An 18,876-nucleotide genomic window follows, 5' to 3' on the forward strand; every position below is an offset into this window, starting at 1 on the left:
CAAGCCATAACACATTACTGTAATTCCATCCCAACATTTTCAGGAATTTAAACACAAAAGCTTGCTGTTTGTAACTTTTTAACGAAAACAGAAATAAAGATGCAAAATAAATGCATGACAAACACAATGTAAAGTTACAAAAGTTAAAAATACAAGGACACAAAAATAAAAAGTTTTCACAGCAAGTTCATAGCTTTGTGTATTTTTACACAGTAATGTGCAATGGTTTTGTTGACTCTAACATTAAAACAAAACAAACAGAACAAGACAACAGGGCACTATTTTCAATGTTAAAAAACATTTCCCCATTAGAATTACTAATTTTATCTGGATCATCTTTAATCCATCCATTTTGATTTTTCTTACACTTGCAATAGATAACCTAATAAAGTTCTCAATTGAGTTGCGAAATACAATTATACCTTTTTTAAAAAAGTTGAGTTACTGTGATGATTTATATAAGGTTACTAAAAAGGACTTCTATTGATTAAAACTCGAACAATTTAAAAAATAATCTTTAACAACAAACAACCTAAGTGATACCGTAAATCATTTCAGGTATCTGCATTTACTTCCAAGATAATCCTATTACGGTTATTGGGCTACCGTGTGTGCATACAGGCCTAATGCCCCATCTCACTTGTTGTACCTTTAAGCGAACTACAACTCATAACACATTAATGGGTTGTAAAAATCAATTTAGTGTTTCATGACCAGTATTTTTAAAATAGAAGACATAAGAATATATAACATAGAGTGATAAATACATTTGGCTTGTAAAATTTTTGTTTGAGATTTTAATATATGTGCATACCAATTACTACCTAAATATACAAATAAATATAAATTTAACAGTGAATAAACATCAAAAGTTTGCCAAAATTATTTAATTAAAATTGGTCTCATTTCATTTTTACTTTGTAGAAAGTCAAATTCTGTAACAACTACAATGTTTACAGAGAAATGCTACCTGGTCTTTGGACAACCTAAAAAATACTAGGCTGGGTCCCATCAACATCAGCAACCATGCTAGATGTTCCGTAGGAGACTTTTTTAGGTTGTTTTCCTATGATAAATTTAAAATTAGGGATATACCCCAACCCTCTGAGGCTTCCATGAATTCATCTTCTTGAATCTCTTTATATTTTTAGCTAGTACGAATTATGGTAATTATTTCCTGAAGTTAATTAATTATTGTACTTCCTCTGTCAAAATAAATAGCTTTCAAGTTTTAAAAGGCATTCACTTAATGTTCTAGTACCTTTGCTATCCCCAAACCATCATCAGTACGTATACTTTATTCAGTGTACTACAGTGAAACCTGTGAGAGCCAGAACTCGATGGGACTGCCTTGTTTTTCCAGGTCTCATGAGTTTTTCATCTTTGACAAAGTGCAGTCTTACCACTTTTCTATCACTTGTTCTAGTGGAAAGTATTTTAGTTTTCCATCTCTGACAGTTTCTGCCTTACAAAGGTTCCAGCTTTCACAGGTTTTACTGTATTTAGAACTCACGCTTGCCTTTCGTTCTCTAAAGTGATTATATGCTCACTTCACTCTGATAGAAACTTTTAATCTCTTTTGCCAGTTTAGCTGCCCTCTTCAGTATTTAGGTTGAGGTATAGAAAACAAAATAGATTCATTTCTTTAGCTACAGGGCACATGAGAGTAATGTATTTATGCAACAGTTTATAATGACTTCTAATCTTTTCTTGCACCTTAATTCAGACTCCATTACTTTTTTCATTATTTAGCTTCACTTTCACCTATGATGAAGTGAAGTTCATTTATAAATCACTTATTTTCACTAATCCTAAAGAGATTAGTAGTTAGGAAGTTATATCATTCCTGTTCTGTACATGCCTAAAGCAAAAACCAAACATCCTGGATGCTTCTCTCTTCTTTAAAAACATCACTAACTACCCCAAATTAAATATTTAATGTATAATCTGCTTATTTTTAATGACCAATACAAAACTTTGATTTTATTTGAAATACTTGTGTTTCATAAATGTGACAAATTAATATCCGGAAAAAATAAAAGCATAAAAACAAAATTTTTAAAGAAAAAGAAAGGTTAAAAGAAATTCTATATTCCTCGATGAAGCAGATCTAGATATCAGCAATGAAGATCCAAATTCACAGATAACAGCACAGTGTTAGAGCTAGACTAGACAGAAAAAGAAAAATTTCCAAAAGTTATTATGCAACATAAAAGCCACTTCTTGATAAAATGCATAATGATGAATAAGGATAGAGAACACACAATCTTCTTCTAATTAAAAAGTATCCCAAACTGATGTTCCCACTGATCTGAAGAATATTAATAAGCACCCTGCAAAAAAAAAAAAAAAAAACTCTCAAGTAAGTATGGAAAATGCTGAGTTAAACAGTTTCTTTACTGAGTTATTTTCCAGAGCCTTTACTATACATAAATATACTAATAGGTTTATGAATTTCCAATTTTTTCATAATTGCTGAGTATTTTGAGTGTTCATTGCAGCCATCACAACCTTATCACTAAATACATCAGCACTTGTCTCCTAAGACCTGGGACCTTTTCCTACACAACCAAGATGAAATTTTCATATTCAGAACGTTTACCGTTGAGGCAATACTATTACCTAACACAGTTCATAATCAAATTTCTCTAACTGTCCCAGGAATTTCCTTTACACAAATCCATTCACATTTTAGTGAAAAGAATTATTTTATACCTCTAGTCCATCATACAACCAAAAAGACTATTAATTATAGCCAAGAGCTAAAGATTTGGGCTAAGAAATCTGGACTTCTAACTTGCCTTTAAAACATATGCCTGCCCAAATGCAGGATGAAAACAGTAAGAATAGTACTAATAGGGTAACATTGCTTTTACTTGACTGATTATACCCAATTTAACTTCCGAGCCTTGCTTAACTTAGTACTGTAAACGTACAGGTCCTTTTAAATCAAATGAATCTGAAGAAGCCCAGGGCAAAATTCTCAGATTGTTTGATAAAGATGATGAATTTGGTACAAAGTTTTTCTTTGCACAAAATCCAGCATAAGGCTACAAAGAAAAACCAGTGAATTTCAAAATCAAAGGAAAAAGGTATATAAAGGCCACATTCTGTGATTACAGCACAATGAAACCAAGAAATTAATGACCAAAAGTTGGATTAAAACAATCTAAATGTTTGAATTTTAACAAGTCTTTTAAAAAAATATAGCAAAATCAAAGATTAATCAAAAACAACAAAAACCTACTAGATACTGAAACTCATGGATTATGCCCAAAGCTGTACTCAAAATTCACAGCCCTTAAATCCTCTCATAAAGAATAAAAAGAACACTTTAAAAAAAAAGTGGCTGGAAACTATATTTAAAGATTAACACAGAAATTGAATAAAAATTTAAAAAGTCGTATTTGTCGATTGCTAAGTGTTCAAAAAATGTAAATACAGGAGTGATAAAGGACAGAGATTTTTTAATCTTTTGTATTCTGCCTCCGGTAATTCCAAGAAATTCTCTTCCTCTGGAAGATTTCTTGATTCTTTATTTTGGGAGCTTGCTGAAGCCATCATAGTCTGCCTCTTTATGTGATTTGATATTGACTGTTGTCTCCGAGCCATCAATAAGCGTATATTTATTTATGTTTGCTTACTGTCTCCCAGCTTCTTTTGTTTTGATATGCCCAAATAGGCTGCTTCTGTGAGCTATCCCGATCACTGGTGCCCCTGAAGCTCCAACGTCCTGCCACCAGGTGGCCAGACCTGCCATTAAGTATGTGAGCCCAGGAATCCACCCACTCCTCCTGTATGGGTTCAGCTCAGGTGTCCAGGTAGTCAGCCACCAAGTGTGTGATGCAGGCTCTCATCTACAGTACTAGACAGGCATGGGTGATTGGTGTAGGCACAGGCATCCAGCTGCAGCAGGGGGTCACAAACTGAGGAAGGCAGGGGGCCAACGGCCGCCCCCGAGTGTCTGGGAGAAAAACGTGCCCGTTCCCTAGAACACGTAGGTGGGTGGGTTTTGCAGCTGGACTATGAGCACCCAATGCTGTTGGCTGGAAGGACTGGGGGGCATGACTTATTCTTAAGCCCGTCGCAGGTGGCTAGGTGGCATGGGTGGAGCCACCAGTCCTTAGGCCCCTGATGTGGGTAGGTGAAGACCTTAACGGGCAGAGCAGTGTCAAATGTCACAAACATGCCACTTCACAGCTGAAGTCCGACTTCAGGTATATATCCTGTTGTACTGTGGTAATGAGGGCCTACACAGCTGAAATGGGCCCACAGAAGTCTCTGTAGGGGGAAAGACACTCAAAGTCCATGGACCTCTTATGCCTGTGCCTAGGCAAAGGAGCTGTGCCTACCCTGAGTTCCTGGCTTAGGGGAGCCGACAGATTATTTTTTCCCATTTGTGAATCTGTTCCCTCTCCAAGGCTGGGAAAATGGCTCAGGGCATGTCACACGTCCTACCTCCAGCCCAGGGGACTCGGCAATCGCTGAAGCCATCCCAGACTCAGTAGAGCAAGGAGTGAGGAGGTAAATGGGAGAGAGGTTTTTCCCAAAGTGGGGTGTTTTTGATCCGCGCCGAAGGCCAGATGCAAGAACTTATCTTTCGCTGATCAAGGGCTGCTTCTCGCTGGTTCTGGATGGCCGAGTAGACTCTCTGCTGCTGGGTCTCTTCCGGTGTGGAAAACACCTCCTGAGCACCACTGCTTGCCTCACTGCGCACCATGAGCTGATCTGGCCTGAAGGGCTCAGGCTCTCGCTGGGTCAGGTCTGGCAACTCCTTGCTGCTTCTGAATCGTCTCTCCCTCCCCCTGCCACTCAGTCTGATTCCTCAACTTTGCCTTTGATGTTCAGGGCTCCTAGATTGTCATATATAATCGATTCACTTGTTTATTCAGGTCTTTGTTGTAAAAGGGACCACCAGAAGTGTCTGACTACTCCACCATCTTGGCTCCACCTCCAGGACAGAGATTTCTTAAATGAACACAATTTCATGCTGCTAACATATAACCACTGCACCTTCAGGGTTCCAAATTATAAATTCTCAGAAATGCACCAGTTTCTAAGAAATCATAAATTACCAAAACTCACTGAAGAAGTGGCAAATCTCAGCTAAATGCTCTGGAAAAAAGATGTCAAATAATCACCAAATAATGCTTTGTCCCTTTATAATACATCCAAACATAGAATTTTTTGCCTACCTGATTATTTTTTTATATAAATTGGAATAATTCTTAGCTGATTCTTATTGTAGATATATCATAGTTTTATTTAAGCAAAAATTTCAAACTCTAAAGCCTGATATTCTCCAGGAGTTTATGTAAAACTGTTACTCATAAGCGATTTTTTCGATACATGATTTTTAGATTCCCAAATAAATGTTTACAATAAAAATATCTAACTGCCAAGTTTTCTCTAAAAACATTTAAAAAGTGTAGTTCCAAAGTCAGCCTGATTACTGCAATCACCGGAGGAGCTTTTAATATATAGATTCCTAAGCCCCACCCCCGCCCTACTGGATCATAGTTTTGGGAATCTGCAGTTCTCTAAAGCACCTCCTGTGAGTCTATTCATCAGTCAGGTTAGGAAACTAGCATATCTTTTATTCTTTTCATTCCTACCTCTTCAAGGAGATATCCTGGGAAAGCAAAAGGTGTACCATGAACCAATATGAAAGAGAGATGAATGTTTTAATGTTTAACAAAACAGTGTATGATTTGGTAGGAGAAATCAATGATAAATACCCATAAACAAATACAAAGGTAAGCTTAAAAATAAGGAAAGACAAGGAAAATAGAACACTAGATCCACTAACCATTTATTTTCCCCATGGATGAAATAACTGCTAAAATTGAAGTGAGCATCAATTCTCTTGAAAAGCAAAAGGAAAAGAAAATAAACAGACAACAATTGTCTTTGAGTAACTGGGACTTCATGTATCCTTTAGCTTGGCTGGAGAGAAGAGGACATCTACTGATATCCCAGGGGCCTCTGAACCATTAGAATGTTCTTACCAAGACAGCTAGTAGTGGGTTGTCTTTCCTTCTCAAACACTTTATCTGCCTAATGATCTTTCTCTTTCACATCATCTGTCTTGGTCTGCTTAATGGTCTTTCTCCCTTTTCCCAAATTAAAGAGAGGAATAGTAAGCAAATGTATAATTACAAAAATTCTACCAAGTATATTCAACATGCACGTCCCTCCTATCAAGGCAGTTACTACATATATAGAGGAATAATTACAGATGGCAGTTTCCTCAGTTTTGAGTCTTGTGTTTCATTTGGGGGTGGGAGGTAGGATATGGAATCTAAACAGAGCTAGATTAAGATTAAAATAAAAGTATGGAAGGTTAACATCTAAAGAATTTTTCAGCCTAAGCTAGGATGAGTTTTAATGTCTCTAAATAAAGCTTCTATATCACAACATATGGAATTATTCTCCCTACTAAATTCTCGAAGATAGTTACCTGGCCAACCAACTGGAAGAGATCCATATACTGCCTATTCCAAAGAAAGGTGATTCAACAAAATGTGGAAATTACTGAACAATATCATTAATATTACATGCAAGTAAAATTATGCTGAAGATAATTCAACAACACTTGCAGCAGTACATCGACAGGAAACTGCCAGAAACTAAAGCTGGATTCAGAAAAGGACATGGAACAAGGGATATCATTGCTGATCTCAGATGGATCTTGGCTGAAAGCAGAGAGTACCAGAAAGATGTTTACCTGTGTTTTATTGACTATGCAAAGGCATTCAACTGCGTGGATCATAACAAATTACAGATAGTACTGCAAAGAATGGGAATTTCAGAACACTTACTGTGTTCACGTGGAACCTGTACACAGACCAAGAGGCAGTTGTTTGAAGACAACAAGGGGATACTGCATGGTTTAAAATCAGGAAAGGTGTATGTCAGGGTTGCATCCTTCCACCATATTTATTCAGTCTGTATGCTGAGCAAATAATCCGAGAAGCTGGATTATATGAAGAAGAACATGGCATCAGGATTGGAGAAAGACTCATTAACAACCTGCAATATGCAGATAACACAACCTTGCCTGCTGAAAATGAAGAAGACTTGAAGCACTTGCTGACGAAGATCAAAGATTACAGCCTTCTGTATGGATTACACCTCAACATAAAGAAAACAAAAATCCTCACGACTGGACCAATAAGCAACATCATGATAAATGGAGAAAATATTGAAGTTGTCAAGGATTTCATTTTACTTGGATCCATGATCAACAACCACAGAAGCAGCAGTCAAGAAATCAAATGATGACCAGAGACTTCATCAGCCTGAGACCAGAAGAACTAGATGGTGCCCGGCTACCACCAATGACCACCCTGACAGGGAACACAACAGAGAGTCTCAGATGGAGCAGGAGAAAGGTGGGGTGCAGAACTCAAATTCTAGTAAGAAGACCAGACTTAATGGTCTGAGACTAGAGGCACCCTGGAAAGCATGGCCCCTGGATTCTCTATCAGCGCAGAACTAAAACAATTTCTGAGGACAACTCTTCAGACAGGGATTGGAATGGACTGTGAGACATAAAGTTATACTCGTGAGGAGTGTGCCTCTTAGCTCAAGTAGATACAGGAGACTAAACGGGCAGCTTCTGTCCAGAGGTGAGATGGGAAGGCAGAGAGGGTTATGAGCTGGTTGAATGGTCATGGGGAATCAGGGGTGGAAAGGAGGAGAGTGCTGTCACAGTATGGGGAGAGCAGTTAGTCACATAACAATGTATGTATAAATTTTTGTATGGGAAAAAAAAAAATCAAATGACATATTGCACTGGGCAAATCTGCTGCAAAAGACCTCTTTGAAGTGTTAAAAAGCAGAGATGTAACCTTGAGGACTAAGGTGCACCTGACCCAAGCTATGGTATTTTCAACTGCCTCATATGTATGCAAAAGCTGAACAATAAATAAGGAAGACTGAAGAAATGATGCCTTTGAATTATGGTGTTCGTGAAGAATACTGAATATATAACAGACTGCCAGAAGAACAAACAAATCTGGAAGAAGTATAGCCAGAATGCTCCCTCGAGGCGAGGATGACGAGTCTTTGTCTCACGTACTTTGGACATGTTATCAGGAGGGATCAGTCCCCGGAGAAGGACATCACACTTGGTAAAGTATAGGGTCTGTGAAAAAGAGTCCATCAACAAGATGGCCTGACACAGTGGCTGCAACAATGGACTCAGAGCAACAATTGTGGGGATGGCATGGGACCGAGCAATGTTTTGTTCTGTTGTACACAGGGTTGCTATGAGTCGGAATTGACTCGACAGCACCTAACAACAACACTCAATTCTGCATACATTCAGCTTTTCATATGCTTCAGTAGTTTTCTTCAAAATTCCTGAAATACAGGAGCTATATGTTAATTATTTTCATATTCATTCATTTGCTCAAAACATACGGTACCAAGTGTGGAGAATCAGCAGGTCCCAACTCAGGAATGTAATAAAATTTTTATCAAATGACATTAACTGTGTTCTATATATTGCTATAAACAGTATGGTACAAAAGAAAAAGGGATGATCTTCACTTTGTTCTATTATCTGTTCCAGCAGCAATTATTTTTGCTTGCTCTCATCCAAAATTATTGAATACAGAGACTTTCACTCATTGTTGTACTACACAAGCAATACTAGGAAATAGTTTCTCATTTAAGTACAAATACATAAGGAAAAAGATTAAAGAAGAAATTACAATCTTTAATTCTCAATTCTTATGGACTGTCTATTTTGCAGGGACTTCCCTTCTTTAAACTTTCTTTGCTTCACTTGCTGTGTGCATTAGTAACTACACTAAATAACAGCAAAAATTACTGACAAGGTAATGACTGACAAATATAATGGAAACAGAGTAGATTATGATCACTCTCCAACTAATCACAGATTTTTATATAAATCAATACACTCAAAATTCCTACCTCAAAGGTTTGTTCAAAATTCTGAAACTCCTGTAACCTTGCCTGAAATCCTTCAGCAAGTGCCCCACCTGTAATGTATAGGCAAAGATTTTAAAATCTTGGATAGTAAGACAAGATATCCAGCATGCTGCTTTTTTTCTAACCTATCATTATGGTTGTTGTAGGCTATCGAGTCTTATACTTGTATCTAAAAGGGAAACCTATAACTAATACATACCACCTTCTGGCATCCCCTGTGCTTTGTGCTTTCTAGCACTAAGAACTTCCTTTGCTGAAACAAAGAAGATGCGATTCTTTGCTTCTAAAGGATCCACAACTCTGAGCTCCTCCACCAAGAAATTCAGGCATCTTTCCATGTGCTGTCTGCGCACCTATAAAGAAAAGCAGAGCATTAAAAGAATTCCAACAATTTAAGCAAGTGTAAGAGTTACAATCAACAGCTACAGGTGTATACTAAACTCCAATTGTAGTGATATTATAGCAAGGGCTCCCATATATTGAAATAATCCAAGAAATTCTAATAAATGAAGTTTGATACTTGCTAACAGGAAATCTCTATTAACCTAAACCAAGGATTCTTCCTTTGAACATTTATTTAAAATTCTGATGTACACATATTACACAACAATTACAAAACATATTATAAACAAATATTAGTGCTTAGTGTCATGGGAAAAAGTTCTCAGTTCTGTTATCAGGATGTACATGATTATACTACAAAAAAATTATGTATGTAATACGTGCATGAATTAACAGTACTGGCAGGGTAGTAAGTGGTAGTATTTTTCTTTAATTCTTTTTTTCTAAATTTTCTACAATGAAGCTATTGTTACCTTTGTCTATCGTTATCTTTGAATCATAAGTGCTGCAATAAATTTGCTACATTGAAGCTATTTTTACTTTTAAAATCAGAATAAAAATGGTATATTTTCTTAAAAACATTGGGAACTAAGGCTGGGAAGATTGCAGCAGTTAGAGATTAAAGCTGCAACATTAGGGTTAAGATTACACTTAGATATTAGGTGTAAGAGAAGTCTGTCAGAGTTTAGTACTAGCCTTGTGGGGCCCCGGTGGCGCGGTGGTTAAGAGCTACGGCATACTATGGCTGCTAACCAAAAGGTCAGCAGTTCAAATCCACCAGCCGCTCCTTGGAAACCCTATGGAACAGTTCTATTCTGTCCTACAGGGTCGCTACGAGTCAGAATCGACTCAACGGCAATAGGTAGTACTAGCCTTTAGCATCATGGCTATGATAAGCTGTCTCTGTGTTAAGATTTAGGAAAATAAAGCTAAACAGGAATGATGAACCATTTGGAGAACAATTTGTAGATGGTATTTCCTAATTCTCTGATGATTAAATGAGACTTCTATTTGAAAAGGTTATGATCACAAGCGTTCATAAGCACAGGGAACTTTATATTGAGCAAAATTCCTATTCAGGGGAAAAAAAATGAATGAAAACAAATAATCTAACATGCAAACAGTGATGGGATAGTGTAGATTTTTATTTTTTAAAATTTCTACAATAAATACACACTACTATTAAAGCCAGAAAAAGTTATTTAAGTCTTATTAAGCAAATTAAATAAATACTATTTACAGACCACATGACAGATACTTATTTTTTTTTAAAAAGAATTTCTACAACAGCATGGCTAAAACAAAACAAAATTCCAGGTGTTGGTGAGGACGTGAATCAGCGGGAACTGTCAATCTGCTGCTGGGAGTATGAACTGGTAAAAACACTGTGTCTACTAAAGTAGAACATATTCTTCACCTACAATCCAGCAATTCTATTTGTAAATATATACCCACAGTTTACTCACTTTTGCATTACTGACATTTTGGGCCAGATAATCTTTGCTTACGGTGTTGTCCTGTGCATTTTAGGATGGTTAACAGCATCCCTGGCTTCTAACCGCTAGATGCCAGTAGCACACATACCCAGTTATGACAACCAAAAATGTCTTCAGACATTGCTAAATATACCCAGAGGTCAAAACTGACCCTCTCCCACTGAAAGCCACTCGTATAGACCCAAAAGAAAAGTATACATACAGATACCAAAGACGTGTACAATAACGTACACAGCAGCATTTTTTGTAACAGCTAAAACCAGGAAATTTACATGCCCATCACTAGCAGAATGAATACACAAACTGTGGTATACTCACACGACGGGGTGCTATACAGCAATGAGCATGTACTACGGCTACATGCAACTATATGGATGAATATCGCAAGTATAATGTTGAGAGAAAGAAACCAAACACAAAAGTAAATACTGTAGATTCCATTAAAGTCATCCCTTGATATCCTTGGGGGACTGGTTCCAGGACTCCCACAGATAACCAAAATCAGAGGATGCTCAAGTCCCTTATATATAAAATTGCACAGTATTTGCATATAACCAATACACATCCTCCCATATACTTTAAATCATCTCTAGATCACTTATGATACCTAACACAATGTAAATGCTACGTAAACAGTTGTTAACGCTTACACTTAACACTTAATGCTTTCTCAGTCTTTGCAAGCACTTTATAAGGAACCAGAGAGACCACTTTTGCTGTTGTAGATGCGGCACCAACACTTCTACGAATTTTAGTTTCTTTCTGCTTTACTGTGCAAATGCTTGATTCGTTCTTACCAACCTTACGGCCCACCTCAGCAGGCGACATATCACTTCTCAAAAGATCTAAGACTTTTATTTTCTTGTCGAGAGATAGTACTTTATGCTCCCTCTTAGCCTTTGAGGGACTGCTTTGACCACTCCATTGCTTTTTAGGAGCCATTTTTTCACAGAAACAATGGGGGCACAACACAAGCAGCGAACAAATGAGACTTGAGGCAAACAATGCTCAACATCAAGTGCTGGAGAGAGACTGAGGATGTGAAACGGCAGGAGGCTAGAGCAGTGTATGCCTACACATCACTTCGTTGGCGTGCACTCAGCGCAGTGTTTGGCACAGCGCAAAGTCAAGTTTTGCTTTTTGCAACTTTCTTTTCTAAAATATTTTGTATCTGCAGTTGGTTGAATCCACAGATACGGAACTCATGGATACAGAGGGCCAACTGCATATAAAAAAAGTTGAAACGAAAAAATTAATCTACAGTGTTAATCGTCAGGGTAACTGATTATCCTTGGGGGTAAGATAAAGACTGGGAAGACGAGACAGGGGGACTTCTAGGGTGTTGAGAATGTTCTGCTTTTTCATCTGGACCCTGACACAGATATGCTAAATTTGTAAAATTAACTGAACTGGACACTTATTATCTGTATGCTTTTCTGTTACAATATACTTCAATAAAAGGTAAAACGAAATGGAAATTTCAGGTTCTAAAGTGCTTAAATAGCACTTTTATAACACAATTTTCCTTCAAAGTAGCGTAATACTCTGGTAGTAGCTTGATACATATGCCCACTTCTTTAGGTTTTCTATAATTATATCCTTTCCACAGGTAAGTGAGTAGTTTTCTTATCATCTTCCATTCTATAACGTATATTGTTTTCTCAGATAACAATGCACAGAACTGTATTTCAAAAGTTAAGGGAAAAAAAATAACTTACATCTTCCATATATTCTGGCTCTGATGCAGAAGCATCCCAACGATTATTCAAAATAAAAATATTAGGCTTGGAAAGTCGCTCATTTACTTTGTGAAAAAACTGTTTTTCCTAAAAGACAAAGAAATCCCATAGTATGTTCACTTTTAAAAGCTATTTTAGATTCTTATTTATAACTGAAACCTTATTTTAATCTGTAAGTTTGAGCCATTTAGACAACAGTCATTAACAGCCGTTGATAAGGGGTCCCAAAGCACTCTAAGAGCATGGTATTTTTCAAAGATTAGAGAAATGCGCGTCCCATAAATAATATAAATAAAATGTTAAGACTACTCAAAAGGATACATCACATCTAGTTGAAATCAGGAAAAGTTCCATGAAGAAGGAAGTGGTAAGAGAGATGGGCTTGAAAGTACTGATAATAGGGCTTTTTGAAAGATGAAAGTAGGGACGTGAAAGAATCGCAGACAAAGAATAGCAAAAGTGAAGGTACCAAAATCAGAATGTATAGAAGTTTATCCAGCACCCAAATAATGAAGTTACTCTAACACGATTTTAAATATTTTTCCATTTTTTTCTATCACCAGGTTATAAGTAACTGTCAGTGTTGCCATGGCAGCCTGGTCCGCATGATATAGACCGGGCTATACAAACACTGCAAACATGACAGAACGGAGGTCTTGCTAGTAACACCCAGGTTACAAATGGTGCTTAGTCACTTCTATGTTTTGATAAATAACAATTTTTTTAAAATGCTACAATTTTGGATATTAGATACCTGGACTCTGTAAATATAGTTTACCTGGAATAAGGCTAGTTTCAGACATTCTGGATAAATAATCTTCTAAGGTTTGACAGGGGCTTAAAGTGTACACAGGTAAAGCTGGGACCTAGAGAATAGCTGGAAAAGGTTAAAAAATGGGAAAGCTGGAAAAGGTTGACAAAAGTCAAAACATGAAAGACCTTCCTAATGGGACAGGGGAGGTTTATACTTTATTTAAGAGTTAAGTAAACATCCTAACAATGCTGACGTCCATTCCCTCTGAGACTGGCAAAATATCACAGTGAATGTCAACACCACAACCTATCACCCTGATCTAATAAATAATAAAGACTCACCAGAAGCCAGAGCCATCAAGCCCTAGATTGCCACTGAACACACTTTAGATTGGACACACTCTGCTCCAGATTCAACCCTTCCAGTTCCACGGAAACACAAATTCCTGATAACAGAGGTTCTACAGGATTTGCATTTCTCTCTTTTCAAAAGTAAAACTGACATCATTTAACTTCCTACCCAAACACAGAAATATGATTAAATCCTACCGTGTTCATTAGTGTTGATTCAGAGTTTGCGACCAAAACGAAGACGTCCGCATCTAAGCAAAACTTATCAATCCAGCTATCCAGCTCTGTAGTCACATCTGTGCCTGGACTACAGAAATAAAATAAAAATTGTATTATATATTATTATTATTTTTTTTGTTGTTGTGTGCTTTTTTTTTTTTTATTGTACGTCAGGTGAAGGCTTACAGAACAACTAGTTTCTCATGAAACAGTAGTACACGTGTTGTTTTATGACATTGGTTAACAACCCACAACATATTAACCCTCTAACTTCTCCCCCTTTTTTTTTTGGTGAAAATACACATAGCCAGAGATACACCGTTTCAAAAATTTCTACATGCACAGTTCAGTGACATTGACTACACTCTTCCAATTGTGCTGTTATTCTCACTTAAGATGAACGCTTATGGAACAAAATAGTTTCTCATTTAACAGTTACTACAAATGTTGCCCTATGACAATGGTTAACAATCTCACAACACATCAACACTATCCTTACTCAACCTTGGGTTCCCTATCACCAGCTTCCTTGTCCCCTTCTGCCTTCTGGCCCTTGTCACTGGACTCCTGTACCTCGTTAGTCTCATTTGGTTTTACGGGGCTGTCCACTCCCAGGCTGAACAGTGAACCTCGGAAATAACTATATATTATTTTTAAAAAAGAAAACCTGAGTTACAGAAAAGTTTTTTTTTTTTTTTTTTTAAACTTTTGCGCTCTAAAGGACAGAATTTCTACCAGTCGTTTGTATGAAGCCTTAGAGAGCAGTTGCAGCAGGCTGAGAATCTGTGCTTTATATACTTCTGTATATTTATTCTGCTGGCAAGAAACTGATTGATAGAGCTTATCCAACTGACAATTTAACAAATGCTAAAAAAGTGTATTTACAAAAGACAAATACCTGGGTGATTTTTGACAATCAAATAACATGGTCAATATTTTAATCTTTATGCTCTGGAAGGCTCAGAGATTTAACTGCTGATAAGCACACACAAAAACAAAACCCTCTACTAGACATCAATTCAACATAACATCCTTTATCTATAAAAACTAAAGTGAAAGATTTACAACTGTCTATCTACACTTTAGCTTGATGCATCCTATGACAAAGCAGCAAGATGACTGGCTGGGGCCATGGATGCAGTCTGGCCATGAAATAAAGTACGTTAGCTAATATTGTATTTAAATAAAAAACTCGGAGTTCACAAGCATCTTCTCTCTCATCTGAAACATTTCTGTTGATTACATGAAACACAACTGCAATGCAAAGGAAAGCCCATCATCAAGAACAACATGGTTTACACAGAACACTGAAATATTAATTGAGGAAAACAAAAGAGCACACCGACATTTTAAAAATCACTTAAAAATCTTTTTGATTACATACATTGCTTAACAGAAATACATAATCATTTTATTAAACATCATTGTAGTAGGATGATTTTAAAAACACATAATAAATATAGATTAAGAGCCAGAGGCTCAAAAGAGTTGAAAAAAATTTCAAAGGCTTTCTATAATTTTTGCACAATAAAAAGCTGCATAAGCTGTTCAGCAAAGTTATTTTGGGAAACTTCGTCTCAGGAACAAATTCCCTGTTGGTTAAGAAAAATCTAGTTACACAATTTCTAAGGCCCAACCACTTACTCAAATCACACAATTAGTCTAGAAAAACTAAGAAGAGTGGCTATACGCTCGTAATTTCTTAAAAGAGAATTAGAATGACAAATTAGCACTTTTATGTCGCTATTAAAAAGCAAAAACCAACACCTTATCTGTTCCTTAGCAATCTAGCAAATGAAAACAAAGCAGCAATTGAACATTTAAAACTTTAGTACTACATTCTAAAGTAAGCAGCATTATTCTATTAAACCTTCACCAGAAGAAAATGTAATGCACCCATAATTTTACCTGTCTACTAAAACCAGGTCATCTCTCAAGAGTGCACATTTTGCCTTTGGCCAAAACACATGTACGAGACATCCAGCTTTCAAGTCTTTGTCCATATGAAGGGCGTGCGCCAGCTGATTAACTGTCTAAAGAAGGGGGAAAAACTTCCACTTGTAGTAAAAGTCAACAAAAGACAAAAATACTATGAATTAGTACAACCCTTATTTTTGCAAAACGTACAAAAGGGAGAACTTTGAATAATTTGAAATAAAACCATTTGAGCAATCTTGAGAAGACTGTTTAAAATTACCAATTAGGAAAAAAAACCAGATCCCTTAAAACAGTTTACTCATACCACCCTGCACAAATAATTAAGGCTGGAAACATTCTAAATGCCCAACAACGAAACTTTGGCAATGGAATCCTGTGCAGCCCCTGAAATTGATATTGTAGAAATTTATTGGTACAAAAAGAAATTTACATTAAGAGGAAAAAAAAAATCAAATCAGAAAATAGGACATACAATATAAAATGATTTTGTTTAAAAAAAAATACACACAAACACTAATTTAAATCTATGCCAAACAGTTTCCACTGGTTTTGGGAGGTATGTGACTTTTGGAGTTTCTGTTGTTTTTGCCTATTTAATAAGAGAGAAAAGCAATAAAAGAAACTTCACTATTAAAACAGGCTATAAAGTTCCACAGGAATGAGGCCCAGGCAATGTAAGAGAAGCCTGATACATATTCTCCTTTTAATAAAGGATTTTTCTCAGCAGTTAAGAGTTATTTACACACACAACCCTACTTAAAACCAAGGACTGTGCCTTCTCTTTTCATTTGAGTTCAGTAAAATACTTCTATTTCTCAAGATAACTTCTGACATATATTTATTTATTAATTGGTTAATCCAACACACTTAGTATATATGTACTAAATTTACAGTTAACGTAAAAGGTTTAAAATAAAATAAACAAATCAAAGAAAGAGCCTCAACACATATACCTCCATTGTTCGTTTGTGACTTACGTCAAATTTTAAAGAGAGATATCTATTTTCTAAAAACAGAAGAGTCCTGATCAGGGTCGTATTAAGTTTCGACTTAATTTCCATAGTGACAATGTCATGTAGGGTTTTTTGTTCATTTTTCTCTTTTTGCTTGTTTTCACAAATTTTTTGATAGAATTATAAACCTGTACTAAAATCCTGGTGCCTCATCTATAAAATTAAAGTACCTATCTGACAGGGTTGGTTTGAGTTACTGTGACTATTCAGAACAGTGCCTGGTATAGTCAATAAAGTATTAGCTGCTGTTGTGTTTCTTTTACTGAGAAAACTACTGCAGCATAAGACTCCAAGTCGATTTGAAACTTAAAGCTGGCCACTACTTGAGGTAAACATTTAAATTTGGGAATAGGGTAGAGGAAGGAAAAGAACATGAAGGAAGAGGAATGGTAATGAAAGAGGAGACAAGGAAAAATGAGAGATTACTTTAAAATAGCACTTCATACTTTCCTTTGAGAATCTAAAGCCACAGGCAGTTTAAAATCTGACTTGGTAAAAAATGTTCATTACATAGTAATGCTGATTCTTTCATTTGTATGGTGGTTAATAGTTTGGAAAGTATTTTCACAGCATCACTTAATTTACTTCTCATAACTAATCGGAAGAGTATGCTCATTCCGAGGAGATAAGCTTAAACAGACTAAACTACCTGATTGAGATCAAACATCAAATTCACAGATTCAGAACCAGAACCCACGACTTCACCTACCGTGTAGCAAAAAGTAAAATAACACAGATCTTCAAACACTGAACATCTCGTTCACGGGAGAGATCTTTAGACTTAAGAGAAAGTGACCATAGTGAGAAACAGTCTCTTTTTTGAGTAATTCTACAGGCTCAGAGGACGTGGGGGCTGTCCAGATTCAACATCTTACACACCAAATTTCTGTTTTGTTTTTGGGAAGGAGTTTGCAGTTATTGTTACCGTGTGCCATCAAGTCGACTTCGACTCATATTGACCCCACGTGACACAGCAGAATTGCCTCATACGGTTTTCTGGGCTGTAATCTTTACAGAAGCAGATCGTAGGTTCCTTCTCCCGCAAAGCTGATGCGTGGGTTCTCATCGCCAACCTTTAGGTTAGCACCTGAGGTGCTTAACCACTTTGTTACCAGGACTACATGAAAGTCTAGGGGCACTGAATTGTTAAGAAATTTACGAAATGTATTTGATAAAGATACAACATTTAGTCATAAATGTGATTACTAAATACTCCTAAGAAGAGAGCAAACAATTTCCAACAACGAAGACGTGTCAAAAGCAGATTCTAAGGTCCAACTTTTTTAACAAATTTTTTAAAAAAGGCAAGATCGAGACTGACAAGCAGTGACAACACACTTTAATAACATTCTTCTCACTGTGAGTTTTAAAAAAACCTAATAAATTTTTGAAGCCTTGGTGGCACAGTGGTTAACAGCTCGCCTGCTAACCAAAAGGTCAGCATTCTGAATCCACCAGCCACTCCTGGGAAACCCTAGGGGGCAGTTCTACTCTGTCCTACAGTGTCACTATGAGTTGGAACTGACTTGACGGCACCTAACAACAATAACAATACATTTTTAACCCAAATTTACTGTTATGCTAAACCAAGAACAGGTTTTGTTTTTCCAATAATCTGGCTCTGAAGCAAAATAATTTTAGAACATCAGAATATCAGTGATGGCTTTAACAGTTATAAACAGAAACATTAACGGTTCTTTCATCTCCAGCAATGCAGACATCTTACCAAAAAAAAAAAAAAAAAAAAAGTTTTTTAAGAGAACAATTTAAGGACATTTTTCAGGTACATAATGTTGCTAAAATTTAAGTATTATACCTTCACACTCTTTCTTTCATCTGATCCTTCAGTCATAAGATAGGCTTTATCTCCATCGGTTCCTTCAACACTCAGGAAACAGTTGGTTGTATGGCCAATCCCACTAGGGAGAACTTTATCCCACAACATTGCATTGATAACGGAGCTCTTCCCACTGCTCGTCCTGAACAAAGAAAACATACAATCGTGAAAAACAAACCATAACAGCAAAAAATGTGTTCTTTCAAGTATCTGAGCCCAATGTTTTT

The 18,876-nt window shown here is 36.5% G+C and overlaps 1 protein-coding gene across 2 annotated transcripts in view; it reads right to left on the reverse strand.

The window, feature by feature from the left end:
* Positions 1-18,876, reverse strand: part of MFN1 (mitofusin 1) — a 40,426-nt gene that overhangs the window by 12,556 nt on the left and 8,994 nt on the right. For both annotated transcript variants that reach the window (XM_004382325.2, XM_023736844.1), the window contains exons 4-9: positions 18,629-18,791; positions 15,770-15,894; positions 13,841-13,949; positions 12,518-12,625; positions 9,161-9,314; positions 8,944-9,011 (exon numbers count right to left, since the gene is read on the reverse strand). In XM_004382325.2, coding sequence (XP_004382382.1) covers positions 8,944-9,011; positions 9,161-9,314; positions 12,518-12,625; positions 13,841-13,949; positions 15,770-15,894; positions 18,629-18,791 — 727 coding nt within the window. The remainder of the gene's footprint in view (positions 1-8,943; positions 9,012-9,160; positions 9,315-12,517; positions 12,626-13,840; positions 13,950-15,769; positions 15,895-18,628; positions 18,792-18,876) is intronic.

Source organism: Trichechus manatus, unplaced genomic scaffold, assembly GCF_000243295.1.
Source record: "Trichechus manatus latirostris isolate Lorelei unplaced genomic scaffold, TriManLat1.0 scaffold00092, whole genome shotgun sequence".
Lineage (NCBI taxonomy): Eukaryota > Metazoa > Chordata > Mammalia > Sirenia > Trichechidae > Trichechus > Trichechus manatus.